At 50.7% G+C, this 21,561-nt stretch overlaps 1 protein-coding gene across 3 annotated transcripts; it reads left to right on the top strand.

Moving 5' to 3' along the window:
- Positions 1 to 6,573: 6,573 nt before the first annotated feature.
- zbtb8b (zinc finger and BTB domain containing 8B) lies at positions 6,574 to 13,479 on the top strand. Of its 3 annotated transcripts, none has more exons than XM_031789109.1 (5): positions 6,574 to 7,106; positions 7,758 to 7,945; positions 8,213 to 9,152; positions 10,041 to 10,219; positions 11,684 to 13,479. In XM_031789109.1, the coding sequence occupies exons 1-5, from the start codon at positions 7,043 to 7,045 to the stop codon at positions 12,047 to 12,049; spliced, it is 1,737 nt and encodes a 578-aa protein (XP_031644969.1). In that variant the 5' UTR covers positions 6,574 to 7,042; the 3' UTR covers positions 12,050 to 13,479. The 3 variants fall into 3 exon arrangements, with proteins under 3 accessions (XP_031644969.1, XP_031644971.1, XP_031644970.1); XM_031789111.1 differs by having other exon boundaries at positions 6,578 to 6,691; XM_031789110.1 differs by having other exon boundaries at positions 6,580 to 6,701.
- The last annotated feature ends 8,082 nt before the right edge of the window (positions 13,480 to 21,561 follow it).

Below are 21,561 nucleotides of genomic sequence, written 5' to 3' on the forward strand. Positions count from 1 at the left end.
CCATCCCTCTCTCCCTCTCTCCCCCTATCCCTCCATCTCTCCATCGGGAGGTAGGGCGGGAGGTAGGGCGGGAGGTAGGGTGCGGCGTAGGGCGGGAAGTAGGGCGGGAGGTAGGGCGGGAGGTAGGGCGGGAGGTAGGGCAGGAGGTAGGGCGGGAGGAGGGTGGGAGGTAGGGCGGGAGGAGTGTGGGAGGTAGGGCGGGAGGTAGGGCGGGAGGTAGGGCGGGAGGTAGGGGGGGAGGTAGGGGGGGAGGTAGGGCGGGAGGAAAGGGCGGGAGGTAGGGTGGGAGGTAGGGTGTGGCGTAGGGTGGGAGGTAGGGCGGGAGGTAGGGCGGGAGGTAGGGCGGGAGGTAGGGCGGGAGGTAGGGCGGGAGGTAGGGTGTGGCGTAGGGCGGGAGGTAGGGCGGGAGGTAGGGCGGGAGATAGGGCGGGAGGTAGGGCGGGAGGTAGGGTGTGGCGTAGGGCGGGAGGTAGGGCGGGAGGTAGGGCGGGAGGTAGGGGGGGAGGTAGGGGGGGAGGTAGGGTGGGAGGTAGGGCGGGAGGTAGGGCGGGAGGTAGGGCGGGGCGTAGGGTGTGAGGTAGGGCGGGAGGTAGGGCGTGGCGTAGGGTGTGAGGTAGGGCGGGAGGTAGGGCGTGGCGTGTGAGGTAGGGCGGGAGGTAGGGCGGGAGGTAGGGTGTGAGGTAGGGTGGGAGGTAGGGCGTGGCGTAGGGTGTGGCGTAGGGTGTGAGGTAGGGCGGGAGGTAGGGCGTGGCGTAGGGCGTGGCGTAGGGTGTGAGGTAGGGCGGGAGGTAGGGCGTGGCGTAGGGTGTGTGGTAGGGCGGGAGGTAGGGCGTGGCGTAGGGGTGTGTGGTAGGGCGGGAGGTAGGGCGTGGCGTAGGGTGTGTGGTAGGGCGGGAGGTAGGGTGTGGCGTAGGGTGTGTGGTAGGGCGGAGGTAGGGCGGGAGGTAGGGGCGGGGGGTAGGGCGGGAGGTAGGGTGTGAGGTAGGGCGGGAGGTAGGGCGTGGCGTAGGGTGTGAGGTAGGGCGGGAGGTAGGGTGTGAGGTAGGGCGGGAGGTAGGGCGTGGCGTAGGGTGTGAGGTAGGGCGTGGCGTAGGGTGTGAGGTAGGGCGGGAGGTAGGGTGTGAGGTAGGGCGGGAGGTAGGGTGTGGCGTAGGGTGTGAGGTAGGGCGTGGCGTAGGGTGTGAGGTAGGGCGGGAGGTAGGGTGTGAGGTAGGGCGGGAGGTAGGCCGTGGCGTAGGGTGTGAGGTAGGGCGGGAGGTAGGGCGGGAGGTAGGTTGTGAGGTAGGGCGGGAGGTAGGGCGTGGCGTAGGTGTGAGGTAGGGCGGGAGGTAGGGCGTGGCGTAGGGTGTGAGGTAGGGCGGGAGGTAGGGTGTGAGGTAGGGTGTGAGGTAGGGCGGGAGGTAGGGCGTGGCGTAGGGTGTGAGGTAGGGTGTGAGGTAGGGCGTGGCGTAGGGTGTGAGGTAGGGCGGGAGGTAGGGTGTGAGGTAGGGCGGGAGGTAGGGCGTGGCGTAGGGTGTGAGGTAGGGCGGGAGGTAGGGTGTGAGGTAGGGCGGGAGGTAGGGTGTGAGGTAGGGCGGGAGGTAGGGTGTGAGGTAGGGCGGGAGGTAGGCGTGGCGTAGGGTGTGAGGTAGGGCGGGAGGTAGGCGTGGCGTAGGGTGTGAGGTAGGGCGGAAGGTAGGGCGTGGCGTAGGGTGTGAGGTAGGGCGTGGCGTAGGGTGTGAGGTAGGGCGGGAGGTAGGCGTGGCGTAGGGTGTGAGGTAGGGCGGGAGGTAGGCGTGGCGTAGGGTGTGAGGTAGGGCGGAAGGTAGGGCGTGGCGTAGGGTGTGAGGTAGGGCGTGGCGTAGGGTGTGAGGTAGGGCGGGAGGTAGGCGTGGCGTAGGGTGTGAGGTAGGGCGGGAGGTAGGGCGTGGCGTAGGGTGTGAGGTAGGGCGGGAGGTAGGGCGTGGCGTAGGGTGTGAGGTAGGGCGGGAGGTAGGGCGTGGCGTAGGGTGTGTGGTAGGGCGGGAGGTAGGGCGTGTCGTAGGGTGTGTGGTAGGGCGGGAGGTAGGGCGTGGCGTAGGGTGTGAGGTAGGGCGGGAGGTAGGGTGTGAGGTAGGGTGTGAGGTAGGGCAGGAGGTAGGGCGTGGCGTAGGGTGTGAGGTAGGGTGTGAGGTGGGGCGTGGCGTAGGGTGTGAGGTAGGGCGGGAGGTAGGGTGTGAGGTAGGGCGGGAGGTAGGGCGTGGCGTAGGGTGTGAGGTAGGGTGGGAGGTAGGGTGTGAGGTAGGGCGGGAGGTAGGGTGTGAGGTAGGGCGGGAGGTAGGGTGTGAGGTAGGGCGGGAGGTAGGGTGTGAGGTAGGGCGGGAGGTAGGGTGTGAGGTAGGGTGTGAGGTGGGTGTGGCGTAGGGCGGGAGGTAGGGCGGGAGGTAGGCGTGGCGTAGGGTGTGAGGTAGGGGCGGGAGGTAGGAGTGGCGTAGGGTGTGAGGTAGGGCGGGAGGTAGGGCGTGGCGTAGTGTGTGAGGTAGGGCGGGAGGTAGGCGTGGCGTAGGGTGTGAGGTAGGGCGGGAGGTAGGCGTGGCGTAGGGTGTGAGGTAGGGCGGGAGGTAGGGCGTGGTGTAGGGTGTGAGGTATGGCGGGAGGTAGGGCGTGGCGTAGGGTATGAGGTAGGGGGGGAGGTAGGGCGTGGCGTAGGGTGTGAGGTAGGGCGTGGCGTAGGGTGTGAGGTAGGGCGGGAGGTAGGGCGTGGCGTAGGGTGTGAGGTAGGGCGGGAGGTAGGGCGTGGCGTAGGGTGTGTGGTAGGGCGGGAGGTAGGGCGTGGTGTAGGGTGTGAGGTATGGCGGGAGGTAGGGCGTGGCGTAGGGTATGAGGTAGGGGGGGAGGTAGGGCGTGGCGTAGGGTGTGAGGTAGGGCGTGGCGTAGGGTGTGAGGTAGGGCGGGAGGTAGGGCGTGGCGTAGGGTGTGAGGTAGGGCGGGAGGTAGGGCGTGGCGTAGGGTGTGAGGTAGGGCGTGGCGTAGGGTGTGAGGTAGGGGCGGGAGGTAGGCGTGGCGTAGGGTGTGAGGTAGGGCGGGAGGTAGGGCGTGGCGTAGGGTGTGAGGTAGGGCGGGAGGTAGGGTGTGAGGTAGGGTGTATGGTAGGGCGAGATGTCGGGTGTGAGGTAGGGCATGAGGTAGGGCGGGAGGTAGGGCGGGAGGTAGGGTGTGAGGTAGGGGCGTGGCGTAGGGTGTGAGGTAGGGCGGGAGGTAGGGCGGGAGGTAGGCGTGGCGTAGGGTGTGAGGTAGGGCGTGAGGTAGGGCATGGCGTAGGGTGTGAGGTAGGGCGTGGCGTAGGGTGTGAGGTAGGGCAGGAGGTAGGGTGTGAGGTAGGGCGTGGCGTAGGGTGTGAGGTAGGGCGGGAGGTAGGGTGTGAGGTAGGGCCTGGCGTAGGGTGTGAGGTAGGGCGGGAGGTAGGGCATGGCGTAGGGTGTGAGGTAGGGCGTGGCGTAGGGTGTGAGGTAGGGCGGGAGGTAGGGCGGGAGGTAGGGCGGGAGGTAGGGCGTGGCGTAGGGTGTGAGGTAGGGCGGGAGGTAGGGCGTTGCGTAGGGTGTGAGGTAGGGCGTGGCGTAGGGTGTGAGGTAGGGCGTGAGGTAGGGCGTGGCGTAGGGTGTGAGGTAGGGCGGGAGGTAGGCGTGGCGTAGGGGGTGAGATAGGGCGGGAGGTAGGCGTGGCGTAGGGTGTGATGTAGGGCGGGAGGTAGGGCGTGGCGTAGGGTGTGAGGTAGGGCGGGAGGTAGGGCGTGGCGTAGGGTGTGAGGTAGGGCGGGAGGTAGGGCGGGAGGTAGGGCGTGGCGTAGGGTGTGAGGTAGGGCGGGAGGTAGGCGTGGCGTAGGGTGTGAGGTAGGGCGGGAGGTAGGGCGTGGCGTAGGGTGTGAGGTAGGGCGGGAGGTAGGGCGTGGCGTAGGGTGTGTGGTAGGGCGGGAGGTAGGGCGTGGTGTAGGGTGTGAGGTATGGCGGGAGGTAGGGCGTGGCATAGGGTATGAGGTAGGGGGGGAGGTAGGGCATGGCGTAGGGTGTGAGGTAGGGCGTGGCGTAGGGTGTGAGGTAGGGCGGGAGGTAGGGCGGGAGGTAGGGCGGGAGGTAGGGCGGTGGCGTAGGGTGTGAGGTAGGGCGGGAGGTAGGGCGTGGCGTAGGGTGTGAGGTAGGGCGTGGCGTAGGGTGTGAGGTAGGGTGTGAGGTAGGGCGTGGCGTAGGGTGTGAGGTAGTGCGGGAGGTAGGCGTGGCGTAGGGTGTGAGGTAGGCGGGAGGTAGGCGTGGCGTAGGGTGTGATGTAGGGCGGGAGGTAGGGCGTGGCGTAGGGTGTGAGGTAGGGCGGGAGGTAGGGCGTGGCGTAGGGTGTGAGGTAGGGCGGGAGGTAGGGCGTGGCATAGGGTGTGAGGTATGGCGGGAGGTAGGGCGTGGCGTAGGGTATGAGGTAGGGGGGGAGGTAGGGCGTGGCGTAGGGTGTGAGGTAGGGCGTGGCGTAGGGTGTGAGGTAGGGCGGGAGGTAGGGCGTGGCGTAGGGTGTGAGGTAGGGTGTGGCGTAGGGTGTGAGGTAGGGTGTGAGGTAGGGCGTGGCGTAGGGTGTGAGGTAGGGCGGGAGGTAGGCGTGGCGTAGGGTGTGAGGTAGGGCATGGCGTAGGGTGTGAGGTAGGGGCGGGAGGTAGGCGTGGCGTAGGGTGTGAGGTAGGGCGTGGCGTAGGGTGTGAGGTAGGGCGGGAGGTAGGCGTGGCGTAGGGTGTGATGTAGGGCGGGAGGTAGGGCGTGGCGTAGGGTGTGAGGTAGGGCGGGAGGTAGGGCGTTGCGTAGGGTGTGAGGTAGGGCGGGAGGTAGGGCGTGGCGTAGGGTGTGAGGTAGGGCGGGAGGTAGGCGTGGCGTAGGGTGTGAGGTAGGGCGGGAGGTAGGGCGTGGCGTAGGGTGTGAGGTAGGGCGGGAGGTAGGGCGTGGCGTAGGGTGTGTGGTAGGGCGGGAGGTAGGGCGTGGTGTAGGGTGTGAGGTATGGCGGGAGGTAGGGCGTGGCGTAGGGTATGAGGTAGGGGGGGAGGTAGGGCGTGGCGTAGGGTGTGAGGTAGGGCGTGGCGTAGGGTGTGAGGTAGGGCGGGAGGTAGGGCGTGGCGTAGGGTGTGAGGTAGGGCGGGAGGTAGGGTGCAAGGTAGGGCGGGAGGTAGGGCGCGAGGTAGGGTGCGAGGTAGGGCGGGAGGTAGGGCGCGAGGTAGGGTACGAGGTAGGGCGGGAGGTAGGGCGCGAGGTAGGGTGCGAGGTAGGGCGGGAGGTAGGGCGCGAGGTAGGGCGGGAGGTAGGGCGTGAGGTAGGGTGCGAGGTAGGGCGGGAGGTAGGGTGCGAGGTAGGGCGGGAGGTAGTGCGCGAGGTAGTGCGCTAGGTAGAGCGCGAGGTAGGGCGCGAGGTAGGGTGCGAGGTAGGGCGCGAGGTAGGGTGCGAGCTAGGGCGGGAGGTAGAGTGCGAGGTGGGGCGGGAGGTAGGGCGGGAGGTAGGGTGCGAGGTAGGGCTGGAGGTAGGGTGCGAGGTAGTGCGCTAGGTAGGGCGGGAGGTAGGGTGCGAGGTAGTGCGCTAGGTAGGGTGCGAGGTAGTGCGCTAGGTAGGGCGCGAGGTAGTGCGCTAGGTACCTCCCGCTATCTGAAAGGATTGGAGGGAGTTCAGCTTCCTAACCTATCTGAAAGGATTGGAGAGAGTTCAGCTTCCTAACCTATCTGAATGGAGAGAGTTCATCTTCCTAACCTATCAGAATGGAGAGAGTTCATCTTCCTAACCTATCAGAATGGAGAGATTGTATCTTCCTAACCTATCTGAATGGAGAGAGTTCATCTTCCTAACCTATCAGAATGGAGAGATTTTATCTTCCTAACCTATCTGAATGGAGAGAGTTCAGCTTCCTAACCTATCAGAATGGAGAGAGTTCAGCTTCCTAACCTATCAGAATGGAGAGATTGTATCTTCCTAACCTATCAGAATGGAGAGAGTTCAGCTTCCTAACCTATCAGAATGGAGAGAGTTCAGCTTCCTAACCTATCAGAATGGAGAGAGTTCAGCTTCCTAACCTATCAGAATGGAGAGAGTTCAGCTTCCTAACCTATCAGAATGGAGAGAGTTCAGCTTCCTAACCTATCAGAATGGAGAGAGTTCAGCTTCCTAACCTATCAGGCAGTAAGGTGGAGCTATTATTTATAACTATCTACCAACCCCTATCCAATTCCCTTGGATCTGAAGACCCTAGGGAGTTACTCGAGGGTCTATGGGAAATGCCTCACTGACATTGTGTGTATTTTGCCCAACATTTCAGAACTGCAATAACTACATTTCAGAACTGTTAACAATTGAAATGGAATAAACCCCATCACTGTTTACCAAACAGGTTGAAGAGAAACACAAGCAACAATCCCTATTTGCACATAAGAGGTTCATCACGCGATTATATTGTGGGCTAACGCAGTGATTTTCTGCCCTCTGGTGATGATAAATGCAACTACAGGCTATATCTTTAAAAGCTCACCCCAGTCTAGTTTTACATGATGTGATTGGCTGATCGCCACATGACATTTCTCTCGTATCTCATTGGTCGAGTCTTGTGACTCTCACACAGAATGGAGAAATGAGGAAGTGGGTTGTTGTTGTGGTTAGCTAGCTAGCTAGCTGCTGAGGCTACAACAAGTTATCCACCAGTGTGTTAACTTACGACTAATTTCAAGGTTTAGTCAGGTATCGTTGTTTTTATACTTTAAATGTTTAAATGTTATGTTCATTTGTACGGAATGTTTGATAAATGTAACGCTAGCTAGCTGACAGAGTATTCTAGCATAGACAGATGGGTTACTCTAGTTATCAATACATTGTATTCTAGCTAGCTACAACATATAGCTACTTCTACATTTGTGATTCTACAAAAGGGACTGGAGACGATGGAAAAACCTTTCTCCTAGCTAGCTACTATCGCTTTAGTTTAGATATTTCTCCTCAGAGCCTTTCTGTGGTTATCAGTTGTGGATCTTCTCTTCAAGGCAAGGTGAGGGTGTAGTTAGTTGTTGACAGGGGTCACATGAATGTACTGCACCAGGAGGTCAAAGGACTGGGGTGGAAGGTTGAGGAGCGTGAACTGGCTGAGGGGTTTGTTTACTAGTACATAGGCAGCCCTATGCTTTCTACATATCTCTCTCTCTCTGCTCACCCTCTTTCTCTGTCTTATCTCACATTGCTCTCTCTCTCTCAAAACCCTCTCATTCCCCCTCTCTCTCTCTCTCTCTCTCTCTCTCAATCCCTCTCATTCCCTCTTTCTCTCTCTCAATCCCTCTCATTCCCCCTCTCTCTCTCTCTCTCTCTCTCTCTCTCTCTCTCTCTCTCTCTCTCTCTCTCTCTCTCTCTCTCTCTCTCTCTCATTTTCTCATTCTCTCTCTCTCTCTCTCTCTCATTTTCTCTCTCTCTCTCTCTCTCTCATTTTCTCATTCTCTCTCTCTCTCAATCCCTCTCATTCTCTCTCTCAATCCCTCTCATTCCCTCTCTCTCTCTCTCAATCCCTCTCATTCCCTCTCTCTCTCTCTCTCTCTCTCTCTCTCTCTCTCTCTCTCTCTCTCTCTCTCTCATTTTCTCATTCTCTCTCTCTCTCTCTCTCTCTCATTTTCTCATTCTCTCTCTCTCTCAATCCCTCTCATTCTTTCTCTCTCAATCCCTCTCTTTCCCTCTCTCTTTCTCTCTCTTAATCCCTCTCATTCTCTCTCTCTGCCCCTCTATCTATCTAATCTAATTGTATTTATCTATCAGAAAGAATTGTGGAGATGGAGGTGTCAGGCTACCAGTCCAAGCTGCTGTGTGAGCTCAATGAGCAGCGGAAGAGAGACTTCTTCTGTGACTGCAGTATAGTCGTGGAGGGGCGGGTCTTCAAGGCCCATCGCAACGTCCTATTCGCCGGCAGCGGCTACTTCCGAGCCCTATTGGTCCACTACCTACAGGTGAGTCGTTTTATTAAGTTGGACGTGGGATTGATACAAAATGTGTAATTAAGGAGCCTGTGTATTAATTTACTAGATGCTTTCACGTGTTTAAAAATAAAAGTAAATTGATATATTTATATAATTGCTATAGTAACCCAGTTGGCCCGTGGCACTCCTGTGGAAAGGACACTGGTTGAGTAAACTCTGATCTAAGTGCTAATCTAGTTTTATAGTCTGTTTACAATATACTTTACTTCCTTGAATCTCTCTTACCACCCTCCTCAGGACAGCGGTCAGCACCACAGTACAGCCTCTCTGGACATCGTGACGGCCGAGGCCTTCTCCTCCATCCTAGACTTCCTGTACTCGGGCCGACTGGACCTGCGCAGCGACAACGTCATCGAGGTGATGTCAGCGGCCAGCTACCTCCAGATGACTGACGTGGTGTCCTTCTGTAAAGGTTACATCCGCTCCTCTCTGGAGATCTGTAACAGGGAGAAAGAGAGAGATAGAAACAAAGAGAAGGAGAGAGACGGTCCGGCTGACAGTGGAACCCCAGCCATGCCACCTCCCTCTTCCACCACCTCTGTAACTCTTCCTTCGTTGTCACTAGAGGGAGATGGAGTTACTCATGTACGTTCAGAATCCCCCCCTTCCACTGTCACAGACCCCCCATCCTCGGCAGCAGCCCTCCCCAGGGTCCCCACGCCCCCCGGCCCTAGCAGAGACTCTGAGAGCGACTGCAGCTCCAGAGGGGAGTTCCCATCTCATATTATTGTGGGCCGGACCCCACATGGACATGGGGACCATGTGATGAACCCCCTTTCCTCTGGGTTGACCCTAGAACTGGTGCGCCCCAAGATCGAGTACGACCCCGATGACGAGCCCGAGGAGGGGTCTCCCGATACCAAAGACCTGACGTTGTTTATGGGACCCCCCCTCCACACCCACCACCCAGACCACCTCCATGACAGGCTGGCGTCCTCCAGCCCTTCCCCCAGCAGCGAGCGCTCCTCCCTGGGCTTCGGGGGCTGCCACGCCAGGCAGTTCATGGATGTGCTGTTGAGAGGCGGCTCCAGCCCCCACAGGGACAGAGGGGAGCAGGGCCAGATGTTTGCCCAGGGATTGGGCCTCTGGGGTGGGGGAGGCAGGGTGGATGAGGGTCTGGGGATGGGTGGGGCCTCTATCATGGAGATACAGAGCGACTGGTACGGAGAGGACACAGGTAATTCAGTTCGTTTTATCTCTATAAGGTTTTATATCTCTATATCTCTACCTAGTCATTTATGAACATTTGAACATCTTGGCCATGTTCTGTTATAATCTCCACCCGGCACAGCCAGAAGAGGACTGGCCACCCCACATAGCCTGGTTCCTCTCTAGGTTTCTTCCTAGGTATTGGCCTTTCTAGGGAGTTTTTCCTAGCCACCGTGCTTCTCCACCTGCATTGCTTGCTGTTTGGGGTTTTAGGCTGGGTTTCTGTACAGCACTTTGAGATATCAGCTGATGTACGAAGGTCTTTATAAATACATTTGATTTGATTTGAAACTTTAGTTTCTTCTTGTTTCTTTTGTTGTTGTTGTTGGTTCAGGCTTTGATTCAGGCTTTGGTTTAGGCTTTGGTTTAGGCTTTGGTTCAGGCTTTGGTTCAGGCTTTGGTTCAGGCTTTGGTTTAGGCTTTGGTTTAGGCTTTGGTTCAGGCTTTGGTTTAGGCTTTGGTTCAGGCTTTGGTTCAGGCTTTGGTTTAGGCTTTGGTTCAGGCTTTGGTTTAGGCTTTGGTTTCGGTTTTGGTTTAGGCTTTGGTTTAGGCTTTGGTTTAGGTTTTGGTTTAGGCTTTGGTTTAGGCTTTGGTTCAGGCTTTGGTTCAGGCTTTGGTTTAGGCTTTGGTTCAGGCTTTGGTTCAGGCTTTGGTTCAGGCTTTGGTTTAGGCTTTGGTTTAGGGGCCAGAGGGTTTCTTTCTACTTTCATGACAAGAAGATTTGCTTTTAAAAAAGACCAAATTGTGACATTATATTGACTTTATAATATCGACTGAAGGACTTATTAATGCTGCAGGTGTTTGGTGGTAACAGTGTGTATAGTTCATTGTTCTGATTGACTTTCCTCCCCTGTAGGTGATGGCTTGTTAGTGCCGGTGAAGCTCCACAAGTGTCCGTTCTGCCCGTACACCGCCAAGCAGAAGGGCATCCTGAAGAGACACATCCGCTGTCACACTGGAGAGAGACCCTTCCCCTGTGAGACATGTGGCAAGAGGTTCACAAGGCAGGAACACCTCCGCAGTCACTCACTCAGCGTAAGAGAGAGAGAGAGTGTGTGTGTGTGTGTGTGTGTGTGTGTGTGTGTGTGTGTGTGTGTGTGTGTGTGTGTAAAAATACAAAGACAGACATTGATGGGAACAGTACCAAAACAAGCTACATATGAACACTACCAAAACAAGCTACATATAGACAGTACCAAAACAAGCTACATATAGACAGTACCAAAACAAGCTACATATGAACACTACCAAAACAAGCTACATATGAACACTACCAAAACAAGCTACATATGAACACTACCAAAACAAGCTACATATGAACAGTACCAAAACAAGCTACATATGAACACTACCAAAACAAGCTACATATGAACACTACCAAAACAAGCTACATATGAACACTACCAAAACAAGCTACATATGAACACTACCAAAACAAATGATCTATAGTAGATCTTTAACAAGACATTTGTGGGAGTGGTTGAAAAAAACTAGTTTTAATGACTCCAACCTACAGTTGAAGTGGGAAATTTACTTAAGAGTCATTAAAACTAGTTTTTTTTCAACCACTCCCACAAATGTCATATCGACACATTGAAAATCTCCTCCCAACTATTTTGCAACCTGTATGGTACAGCTGTACATTTTTCTTTTCACAATTTTGGTCTTTAATTCAAACACTTTCTTCCCCTTCTACTTGTTGCTTCCAGTTTTTGCCGTAAGGCTACAATCAATTAGTTGTTATTTTTGGAGCGATACATTTTGATATATTTTTGTTAGCCGACAACTCCACCAGTCATATTTATGATATCATTAACAAAGATTATAAAACGATTTAAAAATATATTTTTCCCAGAATAATATATATATATATATTTTTTTTTATCAATTACTATGTTTAACCATTATATTTAATTGTAATATTTGTTCCTTCCTGGTGAAATAAAACTGAAATTACAACCAGATATTTATGGATTGTTTTAAAAATAACGATTTATTTTGGAGATTTTCCTTTTCAAATAACCGAAAGTAAGAGGTTGTAATCTGAATAAAGGGACATTCTTGAACATGTGGTGAGACATTCTGGAACACGGGGTGAGACATTCTGGAACACGGGGTGAGACATTCTGGAACACGGGGTGAGACATTCTTACTAATCTGATAGAGATGTAATTATAATTTTTATATGACTGAAGCCTTTAGTGAGCTTCAATGCTTCAATCAATTCAGCCCTCTTGTTTTCATTTTCATTATACTGATTGATGTTAACATGTCTTTGTCTCTGATACCCAGGTGTGTGTGTGTATTGATGACGATGTTTCCATGTCTTTGTCTCTGATACCCAGGTGTGTGTGTGTGTGTGTGTGTGTGTGTGTGTGTGTGTGTGTGTGTGTGTGTGTGTGTGTGTACTGATTGATGTTAACATGTCTTTGTCTCTGATACCCAGGTGTGTGTGTGTATTGATGACGATGTTTCCATGTCTTTGTCTCTGATACCCAGGTGCACCGTTCCAGTTGGCCCGTGGTTTGTAAGGGGTGCAGACGAAGCTTCACTGGAGCCCTGTCCCACGGACTGAAACGCTTTGGCTTGTGTGACAACTGTACCTGTGTTACGACCACGGGCCACGACGACTCACCTCCCGCCCACATCAACCTCGACGGCCAACCAGAGGCCATGGAACGCGGGGACGGAGACAGTGATTGGCCCAGGTTCAGGGATGATGCTGATGACATGGAGGGAGGGATTATAGAGGACCTGGGGGAGAAGGAGAAACCACACGGACGACTGTCAGAGACCCCATCCACAGTGGATACGAAGGAGAGGAGACAAGGAAAGGAAGAATTTAACTTTCAGACACAGTTTTAGTCCTATCTTGCAGTCTTCCTCCCCCAGTGGTTTAATTAGGGGAACAATCCAAGACTGAGACAGAGGTCCATGTTAACTTTGTCTTGGCTACTATTTTCTACCAAAATAACTGTGGAACAGAATCAGAACTGCATGGCCATAAGAGGACTGGGTTTCCCCCAAGGCGTTGTGTTGTCCCTAGGAGAAAGACGTTGTGTTGTCCCTAGGAGAAAGACGTTGTGTTGTCCCTAGGAGAAAGACGTTGTGTTGTCCCTAGGAGAAAGACGTTGTGTTGTCCCTAGGAGAAAGACGTTGTGTTGTCCCTAGGAGAAAGACATTGTGTTGTCCCTAGGAGAAAGACATTGTGTTGTCCCTAGGAGAAAGACGTTGTGTTGTCCCTAGGAGAAAGACGTTGTGTTGTCCCTAGGAGAAAGACGTTGTGTTGTCCCTAGGAGAAAGACGTTGTGTTGTCCCTAGGAGAAAGACGTTGCGTTGTTCCTAGGAGAAAGACATTGTGTTGTCCCTAGGAGAAAGACGTTGCGTTGTTCCTAGGAGAAAGACGTTGCGTTGTCCCTAGGAGAAAGACGTTGCGTTGTCCCTAGGAGAAAGACGTTGTGTTGTCCCTAGGAGAAAGACGTTGTGTTGTCCCTAGGAGAAAGACGTTGTGTTGTCCCTAGGAGAAAGACGTTGCGTTGTCCCTAGGAGAAAGACATTGCGTTGTCCCTAGGAGAAAGACGTTGCGTTGTTCCTAGGAGAAAGACGTTGCGTTGTCCCTAGGAGAAAGACATTGCGTTGTCCCTAGGAGAAAGACGTTGCGTTGTTCCTAGGAGAAAGACGTTGCGTTGTTCCTAGGAGAAAGACGTTGTGTTGTCCCTAGGAGAAAGACGTCTCTTCTACTTGGTCTTGGTGGCACAATGCATCAGGTGATGATACGCCATAGCAGTCTGTTCTCCATGGAAACAGCAGGTGTCTTGTCCTCAACAGCCTCATCAACTCCATGCAACAGCCTCATCAACTCCATGCAACAGCCTCATCAACTCCATGTGTCGCGCTGCATGAGGCAGAAGGTGGTCACTCTAGGTGGGACTGGTTTTTTTAAGGTATCTAACAACAGACTCATATCTTAATTCCCAGTCATGTGAAAATCCTAAACATTAGGACCAAATGTATTTAAATTGACTGAGTTCCTCATATGCACTGTAACTCATTAAATTGTTGCATGTTGCGTTTTATATTTTTGTTTAGTGTCTATTTCCGGATGTTGTGTATCTCTGAAAATAATCAGAATTCATGTCAATTCAAGGAAAGTTTAAAAATGTAAACAGACTTTGTCCAAAAAATGTTGTTCTCTTGTCATAGTTTATTCCAGGTGTGGGGTTAAATTGAGTGGCTGGACAGAGTGAATTGATCCACCTACATATTTCTGTTCTGAATTAAATATTACCACGGCCTTTTAAAACCATGTCTATTTTTATTTCCCAACGACAATTCAACACATTCAACACATTCACAATCACTTTTTCTTGTCTATGTAATCGTTTGAAGCATTATTTTAAACACCTCCTTTAACACCTCACAACACACTTTGTACTGTTAACAGGCTGGGTTGTTACCATGTAAACCAGTGATAACGCATTACACCAGGGAAGAAAACACCTACATTGGCTCAACCTCCACCGTAACACCCTGTATATAGCCTCCACATTGACTCTACTGTAATACCCTGTATATAGCCTCCACATGGACTCTACCGTAATACCCTGTATATAGCCTCCACATGGACTCTACCGTAATACCCTGTATATAGCCTCCACATGGACTCTACCGTAATACCCTGTATATAGCCTCCACATGGACTCTACCGTAATACCCTGTATATAGCCTCCACATTGACTCTACCGTAATACCCTGTATATAGCCTCCACATGGACTCTACCGTAATACCCTGTATATAGCCTCCACATGGACTCTACCATAATACCCTGTATATAGCCTCCACATTGACTCTACCGTAATACCCTGTATATAGCCTCCACATGGACTCTACTGTAATACCCTGTATATAACCTCCACCCTGACTCTACCGTAATACCCTGTATATAACCTCCACCCTGACTCTACCGAAATACCCTGTATATAGCCTCCACATGGACTCTACCGTAACACCCTGTATATAGCCTCCACCCTGACTCTACCGTAACACCCTGTATATAGCCTCCACATTGACTCTACCGTAATACCCTGTATATAGCCTCCACATTGACTCTACCGTAATACCCTGTATATAGCCTCCACATGGACTCTACCGTAATACCCTGTATATAGCCTCCACATGGACTCTACCGTAACACCCTGTATATAACCTCCACATTGACTCTGTACCGGTACCCCCTGTATATAGCCTCCACATGGACTCTACCGTAATACCCTGTATATAGCCTCCACATGGACTCTACCGTAATACCCTGTATATAGCCTCCACATGGACTCTACCGTAACACCCTGTATATAGCCTCCACATTGACTCTGTACCGGTACCCCCTGTATATAGCCTCCACATGGACTCTACCGTAATACCCTGTATATAGCCTCCACATGGACTCTACTGTAATACCCTGTATATAGCCTCCACATGGACTCTACCGTAACACCCTGTATATAACCTCCACCCTGACTCTACCGTAATACCCTGTATATAACCTCCACCCTGACTCTACCGTAATACCCTGTATATAGCCTCCACATGGACTCTACCGTAATACTCTGTATATAGCCTCCACATGGACTCTACCGTAACACCCTGTATATAGCCTCCACCCTGACTCTACCGTAACACCCTGTATATAGCCTCCACATTGACTCTACCGTAATACCCTGTATATAGCCTCCACATTGACTCTACCGTAATATCCTGTATATAGCCTCCACATGGACTCTACCGTAATACCCTGTATATAGCCTCCACATGGACTCTACCGTAATACCCTGTATATAGCCTCCACATGGACTCTACCGTAACACCCTGTATATAGCCTCCACATTGACTCTGTACCGGTACCCCCTGTATATAGCCTCCACATGGACTCTACCGTAATACCCTGTATATAGCCTCCACATGGACTCTACCGTAATACCCTGTATATAGCCTCCACATGGACTCTACCGTAATACCCTGTATATAGCCTCCACATGGACTCTACCGTAACACCCTGTATATAGCCTCCACATTGACTCTACCGGTACCCCCTGTATATAGCCTCCACATGGACTCTACCGTAATACCCTGTATATAGCCTCCACATGGACTCTACTGTAATACCCTGTATATAGCCTCCACATGGACTCTACCGTAACACCCTGTATATAGCCTCCACATTGACTCTGTACCGTAATACCCTGTATATAGCCTCCACCCTGACTCTACCGTAATACCCTGTATATAGCCTCCACATTGACTCTGTACCGTAATACCCTGTATATAGTCTCCACATTGACTCTGTACCGTAACACCCTGTATATAGCCTCCACACTGACTCTGTACCCTAACACCCTGTATATAGCCTCCACATTGACTCTGTAACACCCTGTATATAGCCTCCACCCTGACTCTACCGTAATACCCTGTATATAGCCTCCACATGGACTCTACCGTAACACCCTGTATATAGCCTCCACCCTGACTCTACCGTAATACCCTGTATATAGCCTCCACATTGAATCTGTACCGTAATACCCTGTATATAGCCTCCACATGGACTCTACCGTAATACCCTGTATATAGCCTCCACATGGACTCTACCGTAATACCCTGTCTATAGCCTCCACATTGACTCTGTACCAGTACCCCCCTGTATATAGCCTCCACATTGACTCTGTACCGGTACTCCCTGTATATAGCCTCCACATTGACTCTGTACCGTAACACCCTGTATATAGCCTCCACATTGACTCTGTACCAGTACCCCCTGTATATAGCCTCCACATTGACTCTGTACCGTAACACCCTGTATATAGCCTCCACATTGACTCTGTACCGGTACCCCCTGTATATAACCTCCACATTGACTCTACCGTAATACCCTGTATATAGCCTCCACATTGACTCTGTACCGTAATACCCTGTATATAGCCTCCACATTGACTCTGTACCGGTACACCCTGTATATAACCTCCACATTGACTCTGTACCGGTACCCCCTGTATATAACCTCCACATGGACTCTACCGTAATACCCTGTATATAGCCTCTACATTGACTCTGTACTGGTACACCCTGTATATAACCTCCACATTGACTCTGTACCGTAACACCCCGTATATAGCCTCCACATTGACTCTGTACCGTAACACCCTGTATATAGTCTCCACATTAACTCTACCGTAATACCCTGTATATAGCCTCCACATTAACTCTACCGTAACACCCTGTATATAGCCTCCACATGGACTCTGTACCGTAATACCCTGTATATAGCCTCCACATTGTCACTGTACCGTAACACCCTGTATATAGCCTCCACATTGACTCTGTACCAGTACCCCCTGTATATAGCCTCCACATTGACTCTGTACCGGTACCCCCTGTATATAGCCTCCACATTGACTCTGTACCGTAACACCCTGTATATAGCCTCCACATTGTCACTGTACTGTAACACCCTGTATATAGCCTCCACATTGACTCTGTACCAGTACCCCCTGTATATAGCCTCCACATTGACTCTGTACCAGTACCCCCTGTATATAGCCTCCACATTGACTCTGTACCGGTACCCCCTGTATATAGCCTCCACATTGTCACTGTACTGTAACACCCTGTATATAGCCTCCACATTGACTCTGTACCGGTACCCTCTGTATATAGCCTCCACATTGACTCTGTACCGGTACCCCCCGTATATAGCCTCCACATTGACTCTGTACCGGTACCCCCTGTATATAGCCTCCACATTGACTCTGTACCGGTACACCCTGTATATAGCCTCCACATTGACTCTGTACCGGTACACCCTGTATATAGCCTCCACATTGACTCTGTACCGTAACACCCTGTATATAGCCTCCACATTGACTCTGTACCGTAATACCCTGTATATAGCCTCCACATTGACTCTGTACCGGTACCCCCTGTTTATAGCCTCCACATTGACTCTGTACTGGTACCCCCTGTTTATAGCCTCCACATTGACTCTGTACCGGTACCCCCTGTTTATAGCCTCCACATTGACTCTGTACCCCCTGTATATAGCCTCCACATTGACTCTGTACCGGTACCCCCTGTTTATAGCCTCCACATTGACTCTGTACCGGTACCCCCCTGTTTATAGCCTCCACATTGACTCTGTACCCCCTGTACATAGCCTCCACATTGACTCTGTACCGGTAACCCCTGTTTATAGCCTCCACATTGACTATGTACCCTCTGTATATAGCCTCCACATTGACTCTGTACCGGTACCCCCTGTATATAGCCTCCACATTGACTCTGTACCGGTACCCCCTGTATATAGCCTCCACATTGACTCTGTAACACCCTGTATATAGCCTCCACATTGACTCTGTACCGGTACCCCCTGTATATAGCCTCCACATTGACTCTGTAACACCCTGTATATAGCCTCCACATTGACTCTGTAACACCCTGTATATAGCCTACACATTGACTCTGTACTGGTACCCCCTGTATATTGACTCTGTACCGGTACCCCCTGTATATAGCCTCCACATTGACTCTGTACCGTAACACCCTGTATATAGCCTCCACATTGACTCTGTACTGGTACCCCCTGTATATAGCCTCCACATTGACTCTGTACCGGTACCCCCTGTATATAGCCTCCACATTGACTCTGTACCGGTACCCCCTGTATATAGTCTCCACATTGACTCTGTACCGTAATACCCTGTATATAGCCTCCACATTGACTCTGTACTGGTACCCCCTGTATATAGCCTCCACATTGACTCTGTAACACCCTGTATATAGCCTCCACATTGACTCTGTACTGGTACCCCCTGTATATTGACTCTGTACCGGTACCCCCTGTATATAGCCTCCACATTGACTCTGTACCGTAACACCCTGTATATAGCCTCCACATTGACTCTGTACTGGTACCCCCTGTATATAGCCTCCTCATTGACTCTGTACCGGTACCCCCTGTATATAGCCTCCACATTGACTCTGTACTGGTACACCCTGTATATAGCCTCCACATTGACTCTGTACCGGTACACCCTGTATATAGCCTCCACATTGACTGTGGACATTGACTCCATTTCACTGTGAGGTCTACTACACCTGTTGTATTCAGCATTTCACTGTACGGTCTTCTACACCTGTTGTATTCAGCATTTCACTGTGAGGTCTACACCTGTTGTATTCAGCATTTCACTGTAAGGTCTACTACACCTGTTGTATTCAGCATTTCACTGTGAGGTCTACTACACCTGTTGTTTTCAGCATTTCACTGTGAGGTCTACACCTGTTGTATTCAGCATTTCACTGTGAGGTCTACTACACCTGTTGTATTCAGCATTTCACTGTGAGGTCTACTACACCTGTTGTATTCAGCATTTCACTGTGAGGTCTACTACACCTGTTGTATTCAGCATTTCACTGTGAGGTCTACTACACCTGTTGTATTCGGCATTTCACTGTGAGGTCTACTACACCTGTTGTATTCAGCATTTCACTGTGAGGTCTACTACACCTGTTGTATTCAGCATTTCACTGTGAGGTCTACTACACCTGTTGTATTCAGCATTTCACTGTGAGGTCTACTACACCTGTTGTATTCAGCATTTCACTGTGAGGTCTACTACACCTGTTGTATTCAGCATTTCACTGTGAGGTCTACTATACCTGTTGTATTCAGCATTTCACTGTGAGGTCTACTACACCTGTTGTATTCAGCATTTCACTGTGAGGTCTACTACACCTGTTGTATTCGATGCACGTGACACATAACATTTGATTTGGTTTTAATTACATCTGCATCCCTGTACATTTGTCTCAATCTACCCTACTCTCCCTGTACATATGACTAGTAATATCTAATCTATCTATCCCTTTGTCTCAATCTACCCTACTCTCCCTGTACATATGACTAGTAATATCTAATCTCTCTATCCCTTTGTCTCAATCTACCCTACTCTCCCTGTACATATGACTAGTAATATCTAATCTATCTATCCCTTTGTCTCAATCTACCCTACTCTCCCTGTACATATGACTAGTAATATCTAATCTATCTATCCATTTGTCTCAATCTACCCTACTCTCCCTGTACATATGACTAGTAATATCTAATCTATCTATCCATTTGTCTCAATCTAACCTACTCTCCCTGTACATATGACTAGTAATATCTAATCTATCTATCCCTTTGTCTCAATCTACCCTACTCTCCCTGTACATATGACTAGTAATATCTAATCTACAGTGCCTTGCGAAAGTATTCATTTTTTTTTGTTTTGCATTGTTGCCAAAAAGTTCAATTTTGGTTTCATCTGACCAGAGCACCTTGTTCCACATGTTTGGTGTGTCTCCCAGGTGGCTTGTGACAAACTTTAAACAACACTTTTTATGGATATCTTTAAGAAATGGCTTTCTTCTTGCCACTCTTCCATAAAGGCCAGATTTGTGCAATATACGACTGATTGTTGTCCTATGGACAGAGTCTCCCACCTCAGCTGTAGATCTCTGCAGTTCATCCAGAGTGATCATGGGCCTCTTGGCTGCATCTCTGATCAGTCTTCTCCTTGTATGAGCTGAAAGTTTAGAGGGACGGCCAGGTCTTGGTAGATTTGCAGTGGTCTGATACTCCTTCCATTTCAATATTATCGCTTGCACAGTGCTCCTTGGGATGTTTAAAGCTTGGGAAATCTTTTTCTATCCAAATCCGGCTTTAAACTTCTTCACAACAGTATCTCGGACCTGCCTGGTGTGTTCCTTGTTCTTCATGATGCTCTCTGCGCTTTTAACGGACCTCTGAGACTATCACAGTGCAGGTGCATTTATACGGAGACTTGATTACACACAGGTGGATTGTATTTATCATCATTAGTCATTTAGGTCAACATTGGATCATTCAGAGATCCTCACTGAACTTCTGGAGAGAGATTGCTGCACTGAAAGTAAAGGGGCTGAATAATTTTGCACGCCCAATTTTTCAGTTTTCTATTTGTTAAAAAAGTTTGAAATATCCAATAAATGTCGTTCCACTTCATGATTGTGTCCCACTTGTTGTTGATTCTTCACAAAAAAATACAGTTTTATATCTTTATGTTTGAAGCCTGAAATGTGGCAAAAGGTCGCAAAGTTCAAGGGGGCCGAATACTTTCACAAGGCACTGTATCTATCCATTTGTCTCAATCTACCCTACTCTCCCTGTACATATGACTAGTAATATCTAATCTATCTATCCCTTTGTCTCAATCTACCCTACTCTCCCTGTACATATGACTAGTAATATCTAATCTATCTATCCCTTTGTCTCAATCTACCCTACTCTCCCTGTACATATGACTAGTAATATCTATCTATCCATTTGGCTCAATCTACCCCACTCTTCCCTACCTACAATTTAGTCATTGTAAACTTCTAATAAACTGTGTGTGTTAGTTTATGTATAGTGAAGTTTATCATGAATAACTTTTTTCATAAATTACAGTTTCCTGCAGAACCTGCTTAGTCAGTGTTTTCAGAGGCTCGTGACAATAAGGAGGAGCCACAATAGTGGAATTTGCAGTTCGCCTTCAAAATAAATGACCCCGTGTATCGGCCACATGTGAGGACGATACGTAAAGCTTATTAAAGATCAGTGATACTATCGAGAGCAGTGTGCGGTTTCTACGGTAACCCGTTCTATAAAAGGGATAATGCCCTCGAAGCCGGTATTCGGGAAGATCTATTGGATGGTTTACTCAGCCTTGTCTCAGGATGGTAAGTTGGTGGTTGAAGATATCTCTCTAGTGGTGTGGGGGCTGTGCTTTGGCAAAGTGGGTGGCGTTATATTCTTCCTGTTTTGCCCTGTCTCGGGGTGTCATCGGATGGGTCCACAGTGTCTCCCGACCCCTCCTGTCTCAGCCTCCAGTATTTATGCTGCAATAGTTTGTGTCGGGAGCTAGGGTCCGTCTGTTATATCTGCCAGTTATATCCTGTCTTATCTGGTGTCCTCTCTAATACTCTCTTTCTCAGAGGACCTGAGCCCTAGGACCATGCCCCAGGACTACCTGGCATGATGACTCCTTGCTGTCCCCCAGTCCACCTGGCCGTGCTGCTGCTCCAGTTTCAACTGTTCTGCCTGCGGCTATGGAACCCTGACCTGTTTCTTCCTAGGTTTTGGCCTTTCTAGTGAGTTTTTCCTAGCCACCGTGCTTCTACACCTGCATTGCTTGCTGTTTGTGGTTTTAGGCTGGGTTTCTGTACAGCACTTTGAGATATCAGCTGTACATTTGATTGATTGATTGATTGATTGATTTACTAATAGCATCTGTGACAATATATCCTCCAAACGCTGGCTTCCCGG

Source organism: Oncorhynchus kisutch, linkage group LG14 (genome assembly GCF_002021735.2).
Source record: "Oncorhynchus kisutch isolate 150728-3 linkage group LG14, Okis_V2, whole genome shotgun sequence".
Classification (NCBI taxonomy): domain Eukaryota; kingdom Metazoa; phylum Chordata; class Actinopteri; order Salmoniformes; family Salmonidae; genus Oncorhynchus; species Oncorhynchus kisutch.